The sequence below is a fragment of the Cyphomyrmex costatus genome, unplaced genomic scaffold, assembly GCF_001594065.2.
Source record: "Cyphomyrmex costatus isolate MS0001 unplaced genomic scaffold, Ccosl1.0 scaffold164, whole genome shotgun sequence".
Taxonomy (NCBI): Eukaryota; Metazoa; Arthropoda; class Insecta; order Hymenoptera; family Formicidae; genus Cyphomyrmex; species Cyphomyrmex costatus.
The window spans coordinates 955,025-973,446 of NW_017275653.1; the positions used below are offsets into that span (position 1 = coordinate 955,025).

Here is an 18,422-nt window from a genome sequence, read left to right on the forward strand (position 1 = left end):
ACATGTGTGTATCACTATGTTAATATAATATATTAAATAACATTCATTAAAAAGGTATATATCATATATATATACTATATATATATATATCTATATATATCAAGTAAAAATATAATCGATGTAATTTTATATATATATAATCATATAAATTATATAATATTAACAAAAAGATTTTCACACACATTGCATAGTCAGCGTGATCTTGTACAAAGCGACAAAATATATCTGTCTACCAAGAGACCGATTAATGAAAAATAACAAGATATCTAAAGTAATTATCCATTTAGCTAAACTACCGGCTGGTGCCAGACAATCTTGCCGCTGAGGCAGCCGGATACGAGCAGATAGTGTTTAGGTGAGAATTTTGTGCTAACAACAATATCGGAATGACCAATGTGTGTCGCTAATTCGTGAAGCTGCACGGACTCGTTGGCAGGTGGAACGCAATTAGATAGCTCGGTGCAGTCACTCGAGAATGCTAGTAATCGTACCCCATAACCAAATGGCGAACATATCAATCTACCATCAGCCGAGAAGCACAGTTCCTTGATATAACCGGAACCGACATTGGGTTCCTCGATGTAATGCGTCAACCTAGGCGTATTCTGGTGAATCTTGTGATTCCTCGGTATCGCATACATAGTTTGCAGATTTTGCCGATTCTGCAAATTCTGCACCCGATTACGATCACCGATTATCACGACCGTGTGAGACGATCGAGGAACGCTCACGCCGTTGTTCGATCTAGGGAGCCAGTCTCTCCTTTCAGCACCAGGATAAAATTGTCTCTCTCGCTCCCTGCGAAGTCTGGTTTCTCTGATTGCTACAAGTGCCTCCCATACATCAGTTGAACTCACATGCAGTTCTACATTACCACTGGTGAAATTGTCGATCATATTACGTCGCCGCAAGTCATTGAGCTGAGAGTGTGGTCTGGGAGATCTGTATTCCCGCGCATCCCTTTCAAGAGCAGACACATCATATGGCGAGCTGTCGTTATCATCTACGTTCTGGTCTTCTGATCTATCGTCGTCATGAATCGCATTTACTCTCGAATCGGCGGCGGCGCTTGTACTTGAACTGACCTCAACCATGTCGAAATTCGTTCTCATCGCGTTTCTATCCGGGCGCGGACTTCTCGATTGGGAACGTAAATTTCTGCGCGCTGTTACCTGCCAGCTTGTTCTCGACGATCTAATTGATGACGGCGCGGCGTCCATGGACACGCGGACAGATGAATCAAACGAATTTGATCTTACATCCGATACGTCGTGTACTATCCGGGCTCGATTTCCATTCTCTATCACAAAGGAAGACGTCATACCCGAACGCGACGCTTGCGACTGAGGAAATTCCTCAAATTCCTCTACGTTTAGACTCGTTAGCCGGCCCTCTTCTACCTCATTGACTTGTTCCATATTGCTGGATGCCTGGCGTTCTTGTATATCGTGAATACAAGTCCACTATAGAATAAAACTTATCAGCAGATAGTTGATAATGCAATGCACGATTTAACAAGCAGAAACAAACCTCCGACTTTTCTCCACTGCTGACGTTTCGGGACAAAGCGCACCATCCTTGGGGGTGAACTTGTAAACTGGATATTACCTCAGCGTCGTCGCCTATAGGAAAATCGGTAAGAAACTCTACTCTATTATGAGTACGAGTATGAGCAAAGAGATGCGTGTAAGATGCTGCGATTGGTATGGTAGTTTGAGATAACTGCATTAGTCTATACATATTTGGCTGCAAAAATAAAATAATAAGAACGACTGAAGGTCATCAAGTTAACAAGCATTAAAGCGTAATTGGAGAAATAACAAATACCTTGAATCCTACCAAATCCTGACTTAGCGTACTAAGTTTAAGATTATGTATTACAATGAGATATCCTGAAGTAGTGCATATTAACATTTTGCTAGTATCGGGAGTAAGTCTTGTTCGCATTAGTCCATTTGTATGAAACACACGATTGTACACAAAACTATTTTCCGTAAAGCTGTAAGGTATTACAAAATACATGATTAATTATACAATATGGATGTTACATGAATTAAATTACAGCAATTAAATATCTTACCTATTAATGTCCCAAGTATATATGCTACCATCAAATCCACTGGTCAATAATAAGCTATCACTCGGACTGTACTCTATGTTTTTAACCCAATTTGAGTGTCCCTGAAGAATTCTTATCCTTTGCTTTAAGTTCCTGGCGTCCCATAGAGCAACTGTACTATCGTCCGAACAAGTCGCAAACATACGCTGATCCAAGAACCTAATTGACAACAATGAGTTTATTTATTTATTTTTTTTTTTTAGTTAAACTTCTTACACAGTTTACCTCTTTTCTTTTTTCTTCAACATGAAGAATGAAAAAAAAAAGATGAATCATGTAGGAAGTTTAGTGAATAAGAACACATATAATATTCGTCTCTATTATTAATTTTTTTCTTCCAACTTTAAAGAATATCCAATGAGAATTGTCTAACCTTACGCAATTGACGCAGTCACTGTGAGCATTATCTATCGCATGTATCAATTTCCTACATAATGGGTCAAACATTAAAATACTTTTCTTCTCACATGCTGCCAACAAAAGGGACCTGCAATATTGATCAAACGTAAGACCAAGCGGTTCTAATCTGGAGGTCCTGATAGACATGACTCTGCAGTCACTACTAACCCATCTGGCGAGTATTCTAAATTGAATACACCGCCGTGTCTTGCGGCAGTCAGATTATCTCCGTGGTCCCATGAAGTAATGGGTTGAATAGAGGAGTAGAGAGTCTTGTGAAAGTCATCGCTGTGACCCAGCGGGAACCTCACACCCAGCTCGCGTTGCCTTAACCAAAGACTGTTCGGCGTCTGCTTGATTCTTATCTTCGGCATCTCTCAGCCAGGTGTTGACCTCAGCCGCATTCAATCGAACGTGTCAGCCGGCTTACTCTGGTGACGATCGGTGGATTGCGCGACCGGATGAACGAGGATGCGAATCCGGGACCAAAACGCGCTCCAACCAGAACTCGGACAATTTGTCAGGTCCTTCGACTTTCCGTTTCTTTTTCCCTTCGCGATTAAAGTGGATTAAAGCGTTCAGTCGGCACCTTTTCCACACCTCGTAGCAAACTCGCGGTGTCCCATGAGGAAAATCGAAAACTCCAACAAACGGTTCAAGGTTCAACGGATGACTAGGTTAGGTGCGAAACGCTACGCGCGATGTTACACGTGACTTACCGCGGGTATCGCCGCACGATATTCAAGGGTCGCAACACGATCACAGCGTAACGCGAAAACAGCGGCGGGCGATCCGGTTGCCCACGTCGTGGTGTTTGACAGATAAAGTATTCCGACAGAGTTCAAATCAATTTTAAAAATCTGACATAACACAGACCAGCGCCATCTTTGCTGCTGATCGTTGGCATCGCTGTCTGTCATCATATCGACATCCAACATCGACACATATCGATATCTGTAATCGACATCAGTTGATCGTCATCGCGACGAGTGCGAGTCGCATGATTGAAAACATCAAGAACGTAAATGCATATTCTGGAAAGAGGAAGAGAAAGTGTGTGTGCGATAATGCGAAACGTAATTAAGGAAAAAGGTACATCTCTTCGCACGTGCTTTCTGTTCCTTAAGTATGCCTTTTTCTTTTGTTTTTCACCTAAATTAAAATCTAAAGCTATATATATATTATACATTCCAAACATTCGAAAAGTTTACTCGATATAATAAATATAAAAAACTTATATATATTCTCATGAAATATAAAATACAAAACATTTTTATATGTTTCGCTAAAATACAAGATACAATTGTCTTACAAATATACTGTGTGTTCTTCAACTAAAAGTATTTCACAAACACATGCTCAGCGTATAAAATTATAATACATAACATATATCAAAATAAAAATCACAGAATGTAGAACGTTAAATTCTATTCTGAAATTTAATACAAAATTATGTATAATATGGATATAAATGATATATAAATTGTGTCTAATAACTCTTTTATGTTTAACTCTATATATACTTGCCCAGATAACACAATAATGGTTAAAAATGCATTTAAAACGTACATTGGACGTTTTGGACATATTAAAAACATCCAGATTAAATCCATGGATATTTTAAACACGTTTTAAAAAAACATCACATGTTGGACTTCTTAAAAACGTCCATCTTAAGACGCAATGGATTAAAACTAGACTAAATTAATATATTAAACAAATTTAGACACAATCCAGATTGTACGTTGGAAACAATATATTCCAAACTCTTTTATCACTGCGAGCAGCAAGCTATTGTTGCTCGACTTTTGCCGCTTGCTGCGTGCTGTGTCTGACCTATAAGCTTTAATTCAGTAAATTTTCGCATTTACAAGTCCATGGACCAGATTGAAACCAAAGTCTAGATGTCCAATGGATTTCCTGTGCAGTCTGGGTGCATAATTAACGATCTTATTTAGCGATACAATTTCACATTGTTCTTATTTATAGTTGCGGTATTTAAATGCCCACAATGAGTCTAGTCAGTCATATGATGTAATGATTATGTGCATTTGTAACGTAAATCTAAAACAATATAATTATGTATCATGGCTGTTTCATGCGAAGAATACGGAGTTCCCTATTCTTCGTCTGATATAACATCCACGTCGAACTTTAGGCCAGTCCCGCGTAAATGTTCCTCCGTCCATTTGTCGAATCGTCGAGCGAGATCCTTTGACATGTAATTCGTCCAATCGCCGACTTTACCCTTCCTGATAAATTTGAAATTTGGATCAGTCTTCGTCTCCTCCTTATCTAATAGTAGTTGTACGTTCACTGAAGGATTCGCTGCCATTTTAGAAAATTTCAGATGTTCGCACAATCCGGTAACCTGCTCGTCCGTCACGTTTTTGCCTAAAAATTTCGCTGTCTTCTTAATTGCTGTCATCTGATCCTGCAAAGCACAATGCGTAATTCAACAAGAGAAATCAAATAAAGATTTATTTCGAAAACCAATTGTTTTACCCGTTTCATTTCTTCATACGTGAGAAATAATATGTTAGCTTGATCTCTCGACTTCCAGAAAGGCAGGATATGATCCCAAAACGGAGAAAACGGCACTAAACAAACGTTATTTCTGTCACTCAACTTTTAATTTCAATGTCAATTTTGATATTTTAGCGTCATTTTATCCAGACAGCACAGAATATTTATGATAAATATTTGTAACTATTCATTTTTTTTTTGAAATGTTACATAAATATTTTATATATATTTTATATAAAGTTTTATTTGAAATATTATTAAAATATAGACTAAATATTTTATGTAATATTTATGATAAATATAAATAAATATTTCCAATAAATATTTTTTACTTAAATTATAATATCTTATTAAGATATTTACAAATATTTTGTAATATATATTTTATATATAAATTTTGTATGTTGTCTGGATTTAAAAACAAATTTGAAAGACATACAATAAAATACATTCAAAAGTTTATGCAACAAAAGTTTGTCGAAAACGTACACATAAATTTTTAAAAAGTATTTTTGGAGAGCTTATTAAATTGTGACGATTAACATATCCTGACTCAATAAATTAAACATACCACTATCACGCAGCATTAATTCTGCAAAATCGTCGAAGCTTCCATTCATACCGTGGAATACTTTGCAATAATAATAATAACTGACGCAGACGTCTTTTGGATTTCTCGTGATATAAATTACCTGCAAAAAGATAAATCGATGTAAAAGAAAATAATATAGCTCTTCACATACGCGTTGCATTATCACCTTTGGTTTTTTCTCGTGAAATTGCCGCGGTAATAAGTCCCAAGGTAAATGAGTTTTAATGTATCGTGGTCTTGGCATCTTTGATATATTTTCGACGGAATCACCCAAATCTTTAAACCATTCGTCATACTTCCCGTTAACCATGATAACCGAACCTCTGCCGAAGGAAGACATTTAGAGAGTGATAAAAGATACTAAAGTAGTAATCTATTATTATACTGTCATATATAATATTAAAAAAATATTGTACAATATTCTTAAAATATTATTGTATAATAACTTATTTTAATTTTTTAATAATATTTATATATATCGTTCTAGAAATATTTTGCGCCTATTGGATAACGTCTGCTTATTATCTGGGTAATGCAATTTTTCTTGCAATTTTACAAAATATTGTTTCAACTCGAATCTAATACTTACTCGAGCGTAGGACTTCGCTTTAATATGATTGTGCGGGCTTCTTCGTAATCAAAGTCGTGCCCGATGCACCATGACATTTCTTGTGCCCAGTGACTTCCTGAAAGTCAATCAAGAAGTAATTTAATACTTAATCTATATATCCGCGTTAACGAAGAAATTTGTTTGGTCAGAAGTCACTCTAATTATACGTAAAATCTTTTTCATTTCAGATATAAAAGCCAGCTTATTTTTTTTATTATTACACAACCATGAAATTTATTTAGAATTATTTATTAAATTGTGTTATTAAAATTTTTACCAGTTCGAGGAAACGAGATCATCCAGACGTCGTCCTCGTATACCGGCATGTCACGTATTTTCTGCGCGTAAAAGATAATTTTTGGCGGCAGCAAGCAGCAACTGGGTTGCACCTTTACGAGACTCGGCTTCAATCCAAATACCTCGTCTAATTTTTCCGCCGTCTCGTCATCCATAGTCGAGAACACGATCGACTTTTTAGCCACTGCAAAAAAAGAACCAATTCAGTACAAAAATGAGTGATTTAAAAAGATTTGCTGTGACAATTGAGACGATTCTATATCTGACTGTCACTTTTATTCCTTATTCACAATAAAATATGCAATAATAAGGAAAAGTTAATGTGATCCACTATTAGTTATTCGTGTGTAATTAATGTATTAAATAAATCAGGGTTTAAACGCGTTTGTATCTATATTTAATACACATTAATTACTCACGAATAACTAGTGGTGGTTCACATTGGCTTTTCCTTATTATTCTATATTTTATTGTTAGTTTATCTGTGGAGCTTTTTATTTATATCTTAATTTATTTGTTATTCCTTACTATTTATATCCTTCAGATACCAATATGCGCAAATTTAACGCGAATTCAAATATGGACTTCACACACTCGGATGTTGTTGCACATGCGACTTGCAGAGAAATGAGTGTACCACCCATGATGACCCACTGTCGGCTGGGATACTTTTTACCGGTTCTATTCCTTTTTCCTGTTTACGATGACTTTCGTACTTTCATATTTGCCATGTAAATAAAATGGTCAGTTTTGTTTATATAGCGTGCATTTATGATCGTGAAGTATATATCTCAGGATCGCAAATACTAGTGTAGCACACTGAGAAAAAAAAAATCCAAATTCAAAAGAATATTTTTTTGAAAGTAAGATTTTTTTTTCTCAGTGTGCACATATACATGTTTGTATAGTCTCTTTATCCATGATTACAGAAAAACATTTTTTTAACATATTTTTTTAATATTGTGTGCTGAAGCACGAATTATAGTTTGTATTAAAAAAAATTCAGGATAGAATTTTGTTTATAAGTTTATCTGCATTTCAAAAAGTAATACAAAAAAAATATTGATAAATTAGAAACTTATCCAATTATATACATATCCGCGAAAATACACGATACATAATATAATTTTGCAAATAAAATTTTACATTAATTTAAAGAATTTTTTAGGTATTTAAAGTGGACTTAATGCATATTATTTATTCTTTTTTTAATGTCTTCCTTTTTTCTAATATACCGCAAAGATGATTTCTTATCAAGTAATAACCGACGAAGAATTATTATGGTAGGAAGTGTAGGTAAAGTGTGAATAGTATTGTGCATGTTTAAATTATTTTGCGACGTTATTAACTTTCTCGTCGAGTAAAGATTTCACTTTCGGAGAAAGTCACTCAACTGCATTCTTATCAGGAATCGATTACACATTGAATGCATTCTGTGCTGTGGTCAAAAATGCAAACTTTTAACAACGAAAATAAAACCCTAAACATAACGCGATACAACAGCGATAACGATGGGAATGACAGGTGATAAGCATAACTATTAGAACAGATGAATTTAACATACCGGGAAATACATGGTGAGAGAAATCCGGAATTTTTATGGGTTTCTTTCAATATGCAGGAATATATATATATATATATTCAATACAGATCGAAACACAGAATAGACAATAGCAATAAAATTTCGGCCGATGAATTGGAATTCAATAGCGTATATACCGTATTTATAAAATATTTACAATAATATTTGTAAATATTTTTGTGGTACGTTTATAATATTATGAAATATTTATTTAATGTTATAGTAAATAATATAAAAATGTTTAATGAAATACATTATAATATACTAATCCAAATAAAAGTTAAAAATGTTTATATTTATCATAAATTATTACATATTCTATGCTGTCTGAATCATTACTGTATCTACTAAAAGTCGTAGTGATCGTAGGGCCTTAAGTATAGTAGAAAATTAACCAATCACAATTGAGAAAAATCCTTTATTATGATTAATTGATTATAGTCAATTTTCTATATGACTTAAAATCCTACGATTTTCTATTGTACACCACGCAAATGTCTATTTTATTGCTGTTTTTATCCTTATATTGCTATGCATTGTGTTTAGATCTAAACTCGAGCTGCTTCTTTTGCTTAGCAAAAGAAATAAAGGCCAATCGAGAAGATACGACGATACGAGAGGCTCAAAAAGTCGAGTCAAATGCGCGCGAAAACTACGCTTTGCAGACCACGTGACCTCCCCCCACCCATTTCAATCACGTGGTTTATTGATTGATCTGTGATTTACGAGTGTGCTGAGTGTGCTTTGGAGCACTTTGGAGTTTGGGTCATCGATGCATACGAGTTGAACGCTCCTGTTTACGTACGAGTGACCGTATATGACATGGGTAAGTCTGTTCATCGCAAAGTCCATCCCGGAGGTTGACGCGACCGTCGAATGCAACAATCGCGCGTCTTCGGTTCGTCGCACAACCTTGGAGGTTATATCCCGTCTGTCTACACGCACAGCTGTTCGTGCGTATGACTTTTCTCATTCATTGACGTGTGCATTTACAAATGCTTACATGCTGTGTGTGCTCGCAATTTTGTATCCTTGAATTTTCGTAAAAGTCTCAACGAGCGTACAATCTCGAGAGAAAGAAGGATCGCAGAAATGTACGACCGTTGCTTTTCACGCGCTCGAGAAGCAACCTTGAAAGAATGAGAGTTCGTAAGTGCGTGTCTCCATTCATTTTTACTCACGTAAGATTTTTTTTTTTTCGTGCTTTCTCTCGTTCTCGAATTTTTGGCCGTACCAATTTTCTCAATTTCCCATTAAATTGGTGAAGATTATGTTGCCACACTTTTTGGAATCTTGTCTTTTATCTCTGAATGGATCTAATACGGGATGCTTTCCATTCAGTGACACAAGTCGACAAATGTCATTCTGTCTTTCCTGAGTTCATTCAATGAGTAACAAAGATAGAACGACACTTGTCTTTATTTGTATCATTAAATGGAAAGCATAGCCAGTCCCTTATTTGTATAATAAGTAAGATCAGTGGTCTTTGTAATAGCAGGAACGTGTATTGAAATTACTTAGTTGTTTGAATGCAGACTCAATGTGCTTATGTTGTAATGTGTGGTTGTACGGGAGTGTCTCCATTGTGTTGAATCCATAGGTTTGCTAAGCCCAAAAAATTATGCAAATCAACACATTATTACAAATTGAAATGAACGAGCTGTAAAGTTCTTTGTTGTTTCAACAAGCTTTATGCTATTTTCAGAAAATAATTTATTTGTTTTTCGTAGTTGAAATTTTGATTTTTCTCTTCTCACTAATGTGCCTAACTATATTAATTTTAAGTATAGAAGAAATAACATTGTACAAAGAACAGACTTAATAGTATGTTTATATTAATTGACATATAATTATTCTCCAATGTTACTTCGAAATATGTTTTATTTATAAACTGAAATTCCCTTCAGGTCTGTAAATCAAAAGGAGCGGTGCTGTAGTTTAAACCGCTTTGGGAAGCGGGCAATGTGGCTTCGCAATAATAATTACTGGAACTTTTCCATGGATCAGATATTTCATGATCTTATTCACGAATGTAAATATGTGGCACCAGGAGCGCAACTCACTTACACCTTGAGAAATCGTTTAGAGAAGTATAAAAAAGAAGTGCGGAAGGATATTGTGTCTCGTGAGAAAGAAGGTTGTGCCGCATTGTTTATCGCCTGCAAAAGAGGTCACGTAGAGATTGTCGAGTATCTCATAAAAAAATGTGACGCAGACATCGAACAAAGAGGAAGATACGAAGTACCGGACGACAGGTCTGTTCACTGTGTCACTCCGCTATGGTGTGCCGCAGTATCGGGAAATTTGGAAGTTATAAAATGCCTTATATCCCATGGAGCTGATGTCAATGCAGTCTCTGATTCTGGATCTACTCCTGTTAGATCTGCATGCTTTATGACACATATGGGTAACAAATTATATATTATTCATTTAGAATACAATAGAAAGAAAATAGAATATATAGATAATGTATTAGATATCTTGTAAAAACATGTTTTATGAAGTGGATAGAAGTGTGTTGTTTTTATACATATAAATTATATATTTCTTATCAGACTATTGACAAAAAAAATTGTAAAATTAGAGAATTGTTAAATTAGAGAAGTTTAAAAGAAAAGATAATAATTTTATTCTAATTTTACAACGTATATGTGATTCTTTATCTACTTGTGTCTTTTCAATTAAAATAAAGCAATGCCTGCATAATTTTTCGCGCTCAAAGTATTAAAGGTAGATATTTTACAATAAGAGCAACATATATTTGTGATTAAATTAAAAATTATTTAAAGATCAAGTGGTTGAGTTAAAAATAAAAATAAGAAGAAGGAGCATATACCACACGCTGGTTAAAAGTAGCGAAAATTTCGTATATTTAATACTACTAAATTTACATAATTATAATAAACGTTTCGGTCATTAATGTGACCATCTTCAGTATAAAAAAATTTATAATTTAATTCCCTAATATATTTTAAATGAAACTAAGTGCTAGAGCACAACTTTTCGCATGTTTGTCAATTATTCTATACTATAAGATATTCAACAGTTATAATTTGTCAAAATATAAAAGTCAATTCGCAATAAAATGGTGTCAAAATTAAAAAGTGATTCGCATAACGTAACAGTATACAATATAATTTTCTTCATGTCCTTACAATTCAGATGATGAGTTTGTTAAAACGTGTGGTATATGCTCCTTCTTCTTATTTTTATGATTAAATTAAATTAGAATATATGTATATATATGATTATATGTAGGTCTAGGTCAGGTCTACTTTTAGACTCTTTGCAAGTGCTGCAATCTGTGCTAATTACTCTGTGAAGTTTTTATTAAAAGAATCAAATATATGTATATAATTATAATAACACATACATATAATTAAATGTATGTCTTTGCTTTTTATTAAATACATTTTTTATAATATAACAATAATAAATCTTATAATAAAGTTCTCAATATTTTAAAAAATAATATATTCAAATATAACGTGCAAATGAGAGCTATTATATGATTCTTATTAATGTGTTTTTGATTCAATTTTTAATTATTACCCCTGTACATTATCGACGTTTCGACTGTTTTTTCAGCATCTTCAAGATAATAAATACAAAAATTTAAAAAAATTATTTTATAATATAATCTAATCTTAGTTATAAATATGATTATTTGTATTTAGATAACACAAGTTGTCTGGATTAACAGAACGACTTTAAACATGTAGATAACATGTATTTTTCAGACATTGTCTCTTATTTAGTGGAAAATGGGGCCGATATATTAAAAGCGAATTATAACGGTGGAACGTGTTTGATAAATTCTGTACAAAGTGTGGAATTATGTACTTTTTTGTTGGAACATGGTGCGGATGTAAATGCCACTGACATTCAGAACAAAACCGCCTTGCATTATGCTATACAAGAGCACAGACTTCAAACTACCAAATTGCTCTTGGAACATAATGCAGATCCTTATCTTAGATCTCGTTATAATGATGATGCCCTCCAAATTGCTTGCCTTAAAGGAGCCATTCAGATATTTGACTATTTAGGTGAGATGATTTAATGTAATATTGGAACATCTATTTGTTTTATATTTCTCTCATATTGTTTGATGATATATATATATAACATTTATGTATAATTTAGTGGAAAACATATCGTACTCTGCGGAAAGATTAGCAGACGCAAACGAACTGATGGGATCTACATTTTTTCACGATCACAATGACACACAAATGGCATTGCAATATTGGAGGTCAGCGATGATCCTCAGAATGATTAACTCGGATGACGGAATGCCTTTACCAAAGAGACCTAAATTATTAAAACGCGAAGCTTATAAAAATGCTACGGAGTTTTCGAATTTGGATGAGTTAAACGCTATCTCGCTTGATTTAGATGCAATAAGAATACAAAGTCTGCTAATATGCGAAAGGATATTAGGTCCGCATCACAAGGATACCCTCTTCCGGCTGATGTTTAGAGGTGCATCGTATGCAGATGCCTTAAGGTAGATATTTTTATTTCTTAAACTATTTTATATTATATTTATATTGTATATTTTTTTATCATAAGAGGTTTTCTTTTCTAGATATCAGAATTGTATAGATCTGTGGCGTCGTGCACTAGAAATAAGGGTAGAAAAGGATTCGGTATGTAAAACATGTTAATTTTGTTTATATATGATAGTTATAGATAACGTGATTTTTTTCCATCACTGTATGTAAAAAATTTACACATTTTAACGATATTTTTGTAGATCTTATATGCGGATACCTGCTTTACAGCACAAGCTCTTGTAAGACTTATGGTAGATCTAAATGAGAAAGCGTTAGAAGTCATGGATCGTAATCGAGAAAAGCAGGAACCGCGATTTTGGGATGTAGTAGCGATATTTAAATTACTTTCTAGCCAATTGATCGAAGCTAGAGAGTTACTGGAGGTATACATGATTTGCATATACATATATATAATTTACAGAGAATTTTGTGTATTACATTGTGATATATTATTGCCGTACAATTAATTATACAAATGTGAATGTATTATAGAAGCGTCCTGTATATAAGAGACAAAGAGATAGTTATGAACGCATCCTGAAGTGTGTGACGCATCTTATTTACCTGTTAGTAGAAACGGCGAGTTCTGATGAGGAGAAAACTCTAATGCACGAACTAGTCCGTGGTTTAGTGAAACAAAATCCAAGAACTGTTTATACAGAGGACACACTTCTCCATCTTTGCGTTTCTAATTTAAATACAATTAATTCTAGTTATCTTACTTCTGTTGACGATATGCATGTAAGTATAAATCTTCAGTTATTTATTAATTAATATTCTATAATTAAAAAGTTATTGTTCTCTCGATACTTATTGATGGAAAAATCTTTTATAAATTAGATACATGAAGGAAATACATATATGTACATATATAATAATACAAGTATATGGTATATATTTTCAGACAATCTTCCCACGTTTAGATGTTGTTAAATTACTCTTAGATTGTGGAGCATATGTTGATGCTAGAAATATAATGCGATCAACACCTTTACATGTAGCGAGTAACCCATGTAACTTTCACAATCCTGTAAGTATTTTTCTTTATACATATATTCTTTATATATTGCAGAATTTTATATAAATCAAACTTGACGATTAACAACAAGAATTTATATTTGTAACAGCTGATAAAATTATTGTTGGATTATGGCGCGCATTTGGATACACCAAATAGGGCAGGAGATACACCAGCGCGATTGATATCCTCTAATCCACTAAATAGCATCAACCTCCTTAATTATACTAGCCTTCAATGTCAAGCCGCGCAAGCTGTTTGTAAATATGGAATTCGTAGTACGGAACTACCTATTACGTTACGTTATTTTCTAGAACTTCATAGAGAATATGATACTGATAATAATATTTTCAAATAACTTGAATTTTTATTAAGAACAATCTTGTATTTTGTTATAATTCCAACATATACGACAATATCAAAGGTTTTTATGTAATAGCACTAACGAGATACTATTAAAGACCATCAATCCTGAGCAAATTTTTGTTCGTATCAAATGGGTCCAAAGATAATTCTAGAGTGTTATCATTATCGACTATTGATATAAATTTGCGATTATTAATATAAATTTGGCTAATACATGATAAAAGTCATGACATTTTATTATAAATGCTCCATGAATAATATGCATACTTGAAATATCATTTTTTACATGTTGCTGCAAAATTATATTTTCGCTAAATTATCCTGTTTAATAATAAACATTTGGACGATAAAATAAAAATCACAATTTTAAATAAACAAGTACTATTGAGTTATAAATACATGTATATTAATAAATCATAAAATTAGTAATTAGATTTCGCTCGTTCTTTATAATGCAAAATATAAAAAACGGCGGTCTAAATTGAGCGGTAATAAGATTTGTTTTATATAAAATAAATTTATAGTTTACAATGTTAATATAACAGTAAGCCACATATTGTACACTATAAATTTATTTTATATAAAAAAAATCTTATTACCGCTCAATTTAAACCGTCATTTCTTTTATACATAAAATTAGTATTATATTATCAGTTTTTTATTTTTTATTACAGTTTCTTATTTTTCATTACAGTTTCTTATTAATCATTTACATATTAACAGTGATGCGAACTCTCGTAAGAATGTCGATTTTTAATAGTATCTCGTCGGTGGTAATAATAAACAACAGTATATATTAATTACAATTAGTTAAAGGGATGTCGGAGCTGTGCCTTCATTACTGATAAAGTTAATATTTTTTAACGTTTTTGTTTTTGTCCAATTTTTTCGTAGCAGTTTCACAAAATAATGCCTTTTCCACGATTAAAGTATACATGCTAATGTATCTTGGTGTATTTCGCCTCAATATAGCACACAACACTAAAAGTGAAAATGTATAGACAAATCTGTAATTTTTTATTTTTTTCAGCTTTAGGTACGAAATATACAGCGCCAGATACATTAGCATGTATATTTTAATTGTAAAAAGGAGTTGTTAAGCCTCAAACACAATGCGAGAGAACAGCAATAGTGACAGAAATAATACGATTTTACATTTGGTAATACTTGCACTTAACAAAATCAGACGAATACGTAAAGATGCTCCTGTTTTCAGACATTTTATTACACAATTTTCACATTCACACAAAAACAGGGTATTCAATTTTTTCGAACAAATTATACCACACCATGTCGCTTAGACCGTAAGATTATACTTTCATCTCTATGATATTGTAACATCGATAAGAAGGATCCGAAATGTTCGATATTATTTTTATATTATTTTATATTTCTTATATATTTTATATTTTTATGTTGTATTAACATTGTAAACTAGAAATTTGTTTTATAAAAAAAGTCTTATTACTGCTCGATTTAAACCGTTTTTTCTTTATACTTTGCATTGCAAAAAACGAGCGAAATCTAATTAATATGATTTTAATTTATCAGAAACTGTGTATTCCAATTTCAATGTATCCGATTTCTGATGAGTTGAAATTATTATTATTCCTATCGCTATCGTTGTTTCCTCACATTGTGTCTGGGGTTTTAGAATGCAGCTGAAAAGGAATAAGAAACTTTATCCTACCAGAAATCCGATACATCGGAATACATAGTTTCTAATAGGTTGAAATTTCGTATTCCTTATTCCTAATTTCTTATTTCTTCTATTGTGGCTGTATTCATATACCGTGAAACTGTTACGAAAAAATAAATTGAATAAGAATGAAAACATCAAAAACTAGTCTTATTAATAATACAGGCTGCTCTAGCATCCCTTTAATGCAGATTATAACATTATAGAAAAAAACGTAATGTAATATTGTGAAATGAAATAATGTCAAAATTAGTGTGCCCGATGAATACAAAAATTTGTAACTGGGCTACAAATTGTATATTTATTCAAAATGTTCACGTTAAAAAAAATGTAATCATATATTTATTTAAAATTTTGAGTTTTCAAAAATATTCACAAAAAACTATGATTATTTAACGAGTATTCCTATTTATTCAAAATATTCAAGCAAAATATAAACTGATAAAAAAAACTCCGATAAGCAATTATTATCCCTTAACTATAAACGGAACTTTGATGATTTTAAGTAAAAATAAATAAATTTTATTTATGTTTGTCGTTGTAATATTCAGATTTGATGAGAAAGAAAAACTTAGAAATTTTGAAAAATATTTTTGAAAGCAATATATTTTTTTATTTATAAATATCTAATTGATATGACATATAATTTTACATAAGTCGCAAATGAAGGTTTGAGATAACTTATAATTTTTAATTGAGATAAGATATTACTTTTATCTTCAATTTATTCAGCTATATACCGTGTCATGTCATTAATCTGCCAGCTAGCATCACTAATGGAGGATCACTCTGTCGCTTTCTTCGTTTTTATAGACTTCTATTTTCTCTTGCAAGCTATGTACAAAAAATACAGAGTAGAAATGAATAACAAAAATATTCGTAATCATATTTAAAAAATATTCAATCAAATGGAATGAAAAAGTATTTATTCGTTTCTTGATGAATAAAAAAGAAGTGTATTTGAATAGATATTTACATTCATTTTTATATATTTATTCGAATATTATGTGTATTTATCGGGCACACTAGTCAAAATTTTAATTATATATGAAGAAAGTACTATTTTTAGGAACCTCCTGTTAAGTGTGATCTAAATTGAAAATATCGCGCATGCAGTTCAAGACATCAAAGTGAAAAGACTGAATGTGAAGAAAGAATGCTTGTATAAAAAAACTAATTTTCTCGACGAAATACTTTACAATACGTAAAATATCGTTTTTAATACTTCTGTACAGCGATTCGCGTAATCTAATTAAATATTAAGAATTCGTGCAATCTTAGATAGCCATTCTTAAATATTACAAGGTATTACTTAAGAGAATTCTACATTCAAAATTGTTAGGCATATTATAAAAAAAATACTCTGCGCAGCAGAAAAGATAGACGTTAGCGGCAATATGTTAAATTTTTTTAATTTATTGAAATTTTAATTTAATATATTTTTTATATTTTAAAGAAGGAGTATTATATTAATTTTTTTTTCAAAAATATCGTAAATGGTGTTTTTTATGATATGTATTTGTCTAATGGAAATATAATTCCATTTTGATTTTTGGAATATCATCTATAATAGTTCTACTGTTTAAGTTGTTTTTTAATTGATATAAAAACTGTAGTAGAGTGCCTTTATATTCTACATTTTGTATTATATATTTTATATTTAATGTTACTAAATATTTTTTATAATTCAGATGTTGATATTTGATGAACCTGATGAAGCATCTTGTTAAATATTAAGCATTTTCTTTTTATCTTATATTTTTAATTCAAATTTAGATTTTCTTTTTCTATTTACAAATTGGCTGCGTTAAGCAAAACAACAGTTTTGTAACCGTTTACGAAGCAAAAACTTTTTTTTTTGCTTCGATGTTAAATAACTTAATGAAAAAAAATCGTACAGAGGTCACTAAAAAATCAAATTAAAAGGTAAAGATTCACTCTTTCGAAGAAAGTTATAAATCGCATTTGTGCGCAATTTTTAATTTGCGCCGTAAAATCTCACAAATTTCGTAAAATAATTTGAAATTTGTATCTTCATTTATGTTTGTATAACTTTATAAAATATTAGTAAGATCATTTTTTAAATAGCGACCTGAAAGTAGAGATTTCAAGCTATATTATAAAATGTTTTTTTTAAACATCTTGATGCGATAATTTTTGACGAAGCTATTCTATCTTGAGATTTGTTTTTTTTTGTAAGGTGAAACAGATGATCCTTTAATTTTATTGAGTAGTGTATTATATAGTTAAGACATAAATTATTTAAATTTGATAATTACATTATGTCGCAAATTGTTAGATTATTCCATTCGGAAAACTCATCTTTTCTGTGATAATGACAAGTTCGCCGTCTTTGCTATGCAAGAGTTCCGGCCAGTAAAGTTAACTTCGCATTCGTCATTTCTTTTAATCTAATCTATAAAAATCCTGATGCGATAACTATAATGTTAAAGTAAAACTAGCGCCAAAACTGCGGAGAGTATAACTGAGAATTATACAGTAGAAGAGTTATTTATTTGTCAACATCTGAATTTTAATTAAGGCTTTTACTTACTAATTTATTTTTTCATATATGTAATTTAAGTCTTTCTAAGTTTCGTTTTAAATTTGTTTGTTATTATCTATAATGTAAAGATTTATAAAAATAATATATTG

General features: G+C 31.8%; 3 protein-coding genes across 3 annotated transcripts; 1 reads left to right on the top strand and 2 right to left on the bottom strand.

Annotated features, from left to right (window-relative positions):
• Window positions 1-287: 287 nt before the first annotated feature.
• LOC108771738 (DDB1- and CUL4-associated factor 10) lies at window positions 288-2,892 on the bottom strand. Its single transcript, XM_018537101.1, has 6 exons — window positions 2,687-2,892; window positions 2,493-2,606; window positions 2,081-2,278; window positions 1,828-1,999; window positions 1,531-1,746; window positions 288-1,463 (listed from the first exon to the last, which is right to left on the bottom strand). The coding sequence occupies exons 1-6, from the start codon at window positions 2,890-2,892 to the stop codon at window positions 288-290; spliced, it is 2,082 nt and encodes a 693-aa protein (XP_018392603.1).
• Window positions 2,893-4,637: 1,745 nt separating this feature from the next.
• On the bottom strand, window positions 4,638-7,135 carry St2 (Sulfotransferase 2). Its single transcript, XM_018537094.1, has 7 exons — window positions 7,072-7,135; window positions 6,524-6,727; window positions 6,226-6,322; window positions 5,803-5,959; window positions 5,616-5,736; window positions 5,024-5,118; window positions 4,638-4,952 (listed from the first exon to the last, which is right to left on the bottom strand). Coding segments are annotated over exons 1-7 (990 nt in total). The 5' UTR covers window positions 7,073-7,135.
• Window positions 7,136-10,104: 2,969 nt separating this feature from the next.
• On the top strand, window positions 10,105-16,894 carry LOC108771708 (protein fem-1 homolog A). Its single transcript, XM_018537064.1, has 9 exons — window positions 10,105-10,532; window positions 11,866-12,174; window positions 12,272-12,635; window positions 12,717-12,777; window positions 12,885-13,067; window positions 13,177-13,425; window positions 13,589-13,714; window positions 13,812-13,962; window positions 16,837-16,894. Coding segments are annotated over exons 1-9 (1,854 nt in total). The 5' UTR covers window positions 10,105-10,123; the 3' UTR covers window positions 16,839-16,894.
• Window positions 16,895-18,422: the final 1,528 nt, after the last annotated feature.

Coding starts and splice junctions, on each gene's coding strand:
- St2 (XM_018537094.1), bottom strand. Junction 5,960..6,225: donor AAGCGAAGTCCTACGCTCGA/GTAAGTATTAGA, acceptor TTCCTTCGGCAG/AGGTTCGGTTATCATGGTTA. Junction 5,119..5,615: donor ATTAATGCTGCGTGATAGTG/GTATGTTTAATT, acceptor ACGTTTGTTTAG/TGCCGTTTTCTCCGTTTTGG.
- LOC108771708 (XM_018537064.1), top strand. CDS start 10,124: ATGGATCAGATATTTCATGATCTTATTCACGAATGTAAATATGTGGCA. Junction 12,636..12,716: donor TCGTATGCAGATGCCTTAAG/GTAGATATTTTT, acceptor TTTCTTTTCTAG/ATATCAGAATTGTATAGATC. Junction 13,426..13,588: donor CTTCTGTTGACGATATGCAT/GTAAGTATAAAT, acceptor ATATATTTTCAG/ACAATCTTCCCACGTTTAGA.
- LOC108771738 (XM_018537101.1), bottom strand. CDS start 2,892: ATGCCGAAGATAAGAATCAAGCAGACGCCGAACAGTCTTTGGTTAAGG. Junction 2,000..2,080: donor TATACTTGGGACATTAATAG/GTAAGATATTTA, acceptor AATACCTTACAG/CTTTACGGAAAATAGTTTTG. Junction 1,464..1,530: donor GCAGTGGAGAAAAGTCGGAG/GTTTGTTTCTGC, acceptor TTTATTCTATAG/TGGACTTGTATTCACGATAT.